General features: G+C 29.3%; 1 protein-coding gene across 6 annotated transcripts; it reads right to left on the reverse strand.

Annotated features, from left to right (window-relative positions):
- Positions 1–638: 638 nt before the first annotated feature.
- On the reverse strand, positions 639–5,097 carry LOC131052611 (polyamine oxidase 1). 6 transcript variants are annotated; one of them, XM_057987210.2, is made up of 11 exons: positions 4,899–5,097; positions 4,718–4,787; positions 4,258–4,538; positions 4,024–4,155; positions 3,868–3,929; positions 2,249–2,403; positions 2,007–2,150; positions 1,774–1,923; positions 1,207–1,461; positions 1,030–1,111; positions 641–868 (listed from the first exon to the last, which is right to left on the reverse strand). In XM_057987210.2, the coding sequence occupies exons 3-11, from the start codon at positions 4,524–4,526 to the stop codon at positions 777–779; spliced, it is 1,341 nt and encodes a 446-aa protein (XP_057843193.1). In that variant the 5' UTR covers positions 4,527–4,538; positions 4,718–4,787; positions 4,899–5,097; the 3' UTR covers positions 641–776. The 6 variants fall into 6 exon arrangements, with proteins under 6 accessions (XP_057843195.1, XP_057843193.1, XP_057843196.1 ...); XM_057987212.2 differs by lacking the exon at positions 4,718–4,787 and having other exon boundaries at positions 639–868; positions 4,788–5,097; XM_057987213.2 differs by lacking the exon at positions 4,718–4,787 and having other exon boundaries at positions 4,258–4,507; positions 4,788–4,935.
- Positions 5,098–7,092: the final 1,995 nt, after the last annotated feature.

The following is a 7,092-nucleotide window of genomic DNA, read 5'->3' on the forward strand; positions in this document are numbered from 1 at the left end:
ACTCTTGCAACCTACTCTGATATCAAATGTAGGATTTATAAATTAAATGACACAAAAAAACAGAAAAAAAAAAAATGATTGCAAATTATTTCAGAAAACAAATATTGATATTTTAAAAACTTGAAAGTATTACAATTACATAGTCTTATATATAGAAATATGATCATCTATATTGATCAGCATAACACACTAAAATAAAGCTCTAAAAAACAAAAACAAAAAGTACAAAGACTTTTAAAACTTAAACCAAAAAAACTCCAACCTATCTTAGCAGTATACGACTCCTGATTCACAAAAACAAAAAACAACAATAAAGCTGTTTTATTTCCAGCGTTCGTCATTATCTTCAAACTCATCACGATTTTGACCATTGATGTGGCTTGATTTGAGCACATCATGTGACTTCAGTTGAATCACATTAGATTAATCTACATATTGAATCGATGCCAGAAAGATTTTTAAATCAGATTCCTTTAGTGCAATAGATCAAACTTATGTTACTTAATAATAAATATACAAAATTTGATGTGATTTTTCTATCTATAGAGAGGGTCAAGGTAATGAATGAGAAATTAGTTTTTCCGCAAGATTAAATTTGTAACTGTAAATGATAGTTGACATGTATCACATGATTTTAACTGTATATGTTTTTCAATAAAAACAAATTCATGATCAAAACACACTTTTAACGGAGCAAAAAAACTTTTGTAAATTAATTTTTTATTGCTAAAATCTTGTTCTTGTGAAGATGAGAACACATTTTATAGTTTTCCAGTCTAATCTGGAGAGGATGACCAAGAGTCATGAAGTTTTCCAGTCCGCTTATCTTTCTTCATTCTATCTGTCACCATATTTGCTGTATCAATGCCTGCCAAAAATCATTAAGAGAATTATAAATTATTTTGGATAGCACAACTATCAAATAAAAATTTATTTTGTGTACAAAGATTTTTAAATTCCAAGCACACCTATTTTATTCTTTAATCACAAACAAACAATTAAAACAATTCAATTGTTTAGTTAATTAACCTGAAAAGTATCCACCATGCACATAACCATTGAATTTCTCATTGGTATGTTCTCCTGTAAAGAAGACTGGCCCTACCGGTGCCTGAACATCATGAAGATTTTAAAATGCACTGAATCAATGCATTAAACATCTTTTATAAGAAGTGTAAATAGGTACAAATGCTTAGAGTTAAATACCCTTATAGCCTCAAAATGCTTCAAGTTGACGAAAATGGGATAGTTACTGTAACTTCCACGTTGAAAGGGATTATTCCACCACTTCGGAACTAGAATCTCCTGCACCTCAGGTATGCTTTTGCCGAATATCTTTTTCAGAACAGCCATGGCTTCTGCTTTTGTCTTCTCACTGCTCTGTAGTTCTATCCTCTTTGATTCCTCGTTAGTTACAGTCACAACCAGGATGTTCGATCCTGGGTAGGCATTTTCCATGTGCTATAGATCATAATACCAAAAAACAAAAAAAAAATGGTTAAAAATAAAATTTACAGTTTTTTTGTTATAAATACTATTGAGTGTCAATCTCATATTTGTGGAGAAGCATTTTACAATAGCAGTAAAGAGTGGAGTTTAATGGTATAAGTGTGTTTGAAAAAAATAATAATAATAATAAAAATCTAATCTTTTATTATAATTTTGGATAAAATAGCTCTAAAATAAAATAACTCTTAACTTTGAATTATAAGTAAATAGATATATTTAAGATAACTAGTACTGAATAGTTTGGGATGATAATCCAAAACTGACCTGCCAGAAGGTATAGTAGCCTCGTTTCTGGTCTGCATATAGAAAAAACTCAGTGCCCTCCCCAGTTGGCCAGAACTTGTGAGGAAATTTCAGGAATATCTTGGTGTAAATCCTGAACTCGCAGTTGTAGAAAGAACCCATCTTCCATCTCTGCAAATCAAACTGTGAAAACTAAAGATTTCATGGAAACAGTAATTCAGATATAAACATAGCATTTGGGGATATGTCATTACAGGCAACTGAGGGGTAAATCTGATAAGGTCGCTCTGAAGAACTCCAAGGCTGACAGATACAATACCCCACTTCCCTGTGTACACTGATCCATCCTCTGTTTTCACACGGACTGCCGATTTTGTATACTGTATTTCTCGAACTACCTGTAACGCAATACAAACAAAGGAAAACAAAGAAAGATTCAATTTTTTCATCTCCATGAGTCTGCTAAACCAAAACCAGAGAATTTAAGTGGTTAAACCTTCTGTAACTTTAGTCGACTATCTAGAATAGATCCATTTTTGGTATTGAGAAATTGTTGGGCCAATTTATGGATGAGATATTCATATCCTCGCTCGTCTGCAACCAAACATTCTCTTGGCCCAAACTCTGTATAAGTGGGAATTGGCTCTACATCTGCAGCCCACCAAGTTGTAATCTATTACGTCTTCTTCTATGCATATATTCCTTTCAATGATATATAATAAAAAAATTAATTGAACAGACATGGTCAGCACAGTGAGCGTTCAGATGAGCTCAAAGTAAACTTATAAAAATAAAGCTGATAGAGTTTTATTCCAATTATAAATATAAAGTTAAGCATTCAACTCAGGCAGGTTGTCTAATTAAATAGCATTCAACTCAGGCAGGTTGTCTAATTAAATTAATATTTAATGTTTCCAGATTTGACAATTTTTTTAATCAATATTTGATGGAGCTTGTTTTTCATTAATGTTCTAATCATATTCTCCTATCTACCTACTTTCCTCCTCTTAATGATGGAGCTTGACAACATAGACCTTTTTCTATAATATATTTGTTCTCAGACTACTTTTTTAATCTTGTTGATGGATCAGAATGTGATTGGAAGCTTAATGAAAAATATTCATCTGATCAAATCTAAAAACATTTCAAGCAAGTATAATTGATATAAGTTTCAAAACGAATAAAAATTTAATTGAAATTAATAGAAATATTCTAATGAGAATCGTATAATCAAATTAACTTGAATTACATAATAAATTTAATATAAAAAATCAATTAAAAATATAACTAATATCTAAAATTTTATTAAATACATAATTTTAAAAATTAAATAAACAAATATATATAATATTTAATTTTAAAACTATTTTTTATTTATATAAAAAGTTATTTATAAACAATTCTTTTATAACAAATATTAATTAAAAAATCACAACAGCATATGTCAATATATAAGATCTAAATAAAATTTGACTAATAATTGTATATTAAATTACGATTTATGTATGTATCTAGAAAACATCATATAATTTATTATTTTTTCAATTTAATAAATACATTATATTTAACTATTAATAATAGTCAATACCAACTATCTTAAAGTCACAATAAATAATACTATATTATTCAAAAAAAAATTTGAATCATCTCAATCATTAAAACTTACTCAACTATTAGATACCTTCTTGACTAAGAGTATTATATATTCTTAAAAATCTTCTATCCAACTCATTGAAAACATATTTATATTTTCCTAAAAATCTTTTTTTAAGAATCCATATTATCTATCCAACTTAAATGAATACAAATTTAATTGTATATATGAATGAATAAAAATTCAAAATATGTTATTTTGAAACACTCCATGTAACTTATTGGATGCATATTTGACTTTAAATATCCATTAATTAAAATCTTGACCAATGTTTTTATTTTCAATGAATAAATATTTACAGTCAAATGTATAGATAGACATTGCCTTAAAATTCAGCCTGCATCCTGGAAAATATTCATAAGCCACACCGAAAGAAGCATTAGACTATTGAAATTCAAAGTCGGCAGCAGATTAAATATCATTAAAATGCATACAAAGCGTTGAAGACTTTGACTCCATACCTGCCATTTCAAAGTCATGCAGGATATAGTCTATGGCCAATTCGATGGGTGAAGAATCAGCTCTGAAACAACAATAAAATGCTTCAAATCACTAAAATATCCACAAAAGATCTGAATTCATCCATAATCCCTGAAAAATGTTGGAGCTTTTCTTACAATCCTGAAGAATCTGAAACATGTGCTCGACCTTTAGCCTTGGCGGACGCCTCACGGGCCAATTCGCAGTTAGCTGATTCTACTGCTAATTTATACGAGACAGCCGCCTCTGAACTCGGCACAAGCGCACCGCTGTTTTATGCAATTCTCAAAACCATTACCTATCTAAACCGAAAAATCGAGCTAATTTGACGAAATATTTTTACAGAGAATCTGATTTTGAAAAATATTTACCTTTGATCATAAATATTGAACTTTATGTTACTATAATCGGAATTGCAAGTGCGAAGATTATGCTGCGAGGCCAATTCCAAAATCGGATTTTGGACATTTCCACCAACGCCCTGTATCCAGCCAGCCCCCAATTCTACCGTATGCTTGCCGAATTGCCATTTGCAGAGACGTCCGCCGATTCGATCCGTCGCCTCCAAGATCATAAAGTCGGAAACTCCGTTTTCTGACAAGATTTTCGCCGCCATTATACCTGCTTCACAATACTCCATTTTCACCACGTACTATGAAAATAACCAGCAAATATTTATCAGATTCATTTCCTACTACACAATACAACATTTTCAGCACCTACAGTGAAAGTAACCAGCAAATATTTATCAAATTCATTTCCTGCTACACAATACTCCATTTTCAACTTCTACTGTGAAAATAAGCAGAAAATATTTATCATATTCATTACCTGCTACATAATACTCCATTTTCAGCTTCAACAGTGAAAATAACCAGCAAATATTTACCAGATTCATTACCTGAAATGCCGGCGCCAACGATAATAACAGTAGATGATGAAAATTCCATAATTTTCTTATGGAATGTGCTAAATTTTGGTAGACTGAGAAAAGGAGAGGAATTGAGAAGACCTTATAAAGAGAGCTGCCTGAGATTCTTTGCATCAAAGTTGTTGAATGTCGCTGTCAGAATGAGCTGGTTCTCTGGTTTTTTAATTCAGCGATACCCTAAAACACAAACCCTGTCATTTCAGAAAGTTCGTGTCAGAGATTTACACGTTGGTGAATTGACTTCCACGGCAGAAACTCCCCCAAAGTATACAAATTTTATCACAACACCGCCTCTTCTCTTTTTGGTTAATTTTTATGTCTTATATAGGTAATGACACATGCTAAAACTATGTCATGTCTATTTTATCATTTTAATATTTTAACCTTGTAGATAGGAAAGCATGATTGGAAATATTGTTTATGATTATATTATTTGTAGATGATTTTGATGGATTTGTTTTTTTTAAAATATGGGACAAATCAATTAAAATATTTTAATTTAGATGCATGTTTATTTATGTCTTGTAAAAGATTAAATGTTATAAAAATTATATTATTTATCAATGTTCAAACTTTCATAAACATGATTGGAATGAGTTCAATCTATTGGTGATTTTGACAAACTGATTTCTTTTCTTTTGTTTGATAAAATTTGATCAAAAGACAACTTCTAATTTAGATCTATGTATGCCTCCTCATTATGTTATAATCTACTTTGTATAATGATAGATATACCAATGCATGTATCCTCATTATGTTGTAATTTCTATAATTATTTATTATTAATTCATTAATTGTGGCACCTCATAGAAAGGGAATCCTATTATGAAGTAGCATACTTATATTTTAAAAAATATAAGTAAGAGACACCAAGAGATATCAAATTATAAAAATATATAATATTCATAAATAATAATAAAGAGTTTGTTAGTAACAAGTTTAAAAATAAATGGTTGAATAGATAATTCAAAGTGTTTGAAAGAAACTCTAGAATGTAATGGGTAACACAGATGAACAAAATGCATACATCACTAATTGTCCATTTTGATAATTATAGTCTTAGTTAATTATTTATGCAATAATAATAACTCTCAGGCAACATCTATAAAATAGTGTCAAAATAGAATTTAGTCATAGTTAAAATGTGTAAATAACATAAAAAATTTGTCAAATACAATTTCAAATCTTTTTTGAATTAGTTAACCATTTATACACTGCAATAACTCTCCATCTTGAACTTTAATTGCCACATTGGACTTCACGACATGTAATGTAGGTATTCCATATTATGATGTAACAACTTGAATGATGACATGACTTGATGCATTGTGAATTTGATTGAATAATTGAATTTAAAAGTAGCAAGCAACCATTCCTCGAGTGGCTTTATGTAATAACTAATTTGTGATTTTCCCTTAAGAAATCTCATGAGCTTAATGCAAGTTGATTAGATAGGTTGTGCTTTATGATGGCCACTGTAGGCCTAATAATGACCTTCCAGATACATCTAGCAAGGTAGAGATCTTGAAGTTCATGGTATAGAGTAATTGACCAATCAGAAAAATTCGTAATCTCAATTTGTAGATTATTGAATTTTACATCTAAGTTCATTTTCACCTTGGATCCATAGAGAAATTTAAAGTATAGAGCATAATTATCAAATTTTCATTTACTGGTTCTTAGTCCATTCTTTTAACTTCTGTTGGTCATATTTTCTCTCAACCAATAGAGAACATTAAATTCTTCTATACAATAGATGATATTGATTGGAAGTTTCCATTGATACTTTGACAACCAAGTGGACTCCCATATATTTGCATTGTGTGACATCCTAGTGACCTGAATGAAAATTACTATTAGCATTTACATTAATAATAATTAAGAAAAGATAAACTTTTATAGACTAGTTAGGATATCATATATGCTTCTAAAGTTTAAGAAATTATATGTTATCATTAAGTAAATAAAAATATAATAAATTTAAGTCATATATGTAAGAAAATGTTCTTTAAAGTTCATTTGATTAGATAAATTTATAAAATTTTGCTTGATATAAATTGAATGTATTAAGTTAAATAGGGAATAGAACAAAATAACATATATGTAGAGTTTCACTTTATTATAGCAAAAAAAAGTGATGCAAGGATGTTAGTAAGTATTATAATGGTGGAAAATCACACGTTTATTAATGATAATTCATATCATATTATTTATAATATTTATTTATTTATTTATGTATGTACAATATAATCATTACATCTATTTGATGAAGTTG

Source organism: Cryptomeria japonica, chromosome 10 (assembly GCF_030272615.1).
Source record: "Cryptomeria japonica chromosome 10, Sugi_1.0, whole genome shotgun sequence".
Classification (NCBI taxonomy): Eukaryota; Viridiplantae; Streptophyta; class Pinopsida; order Cupressales; family Cupressaceae; genus Cryptomeria; species Cryptomeria japonica.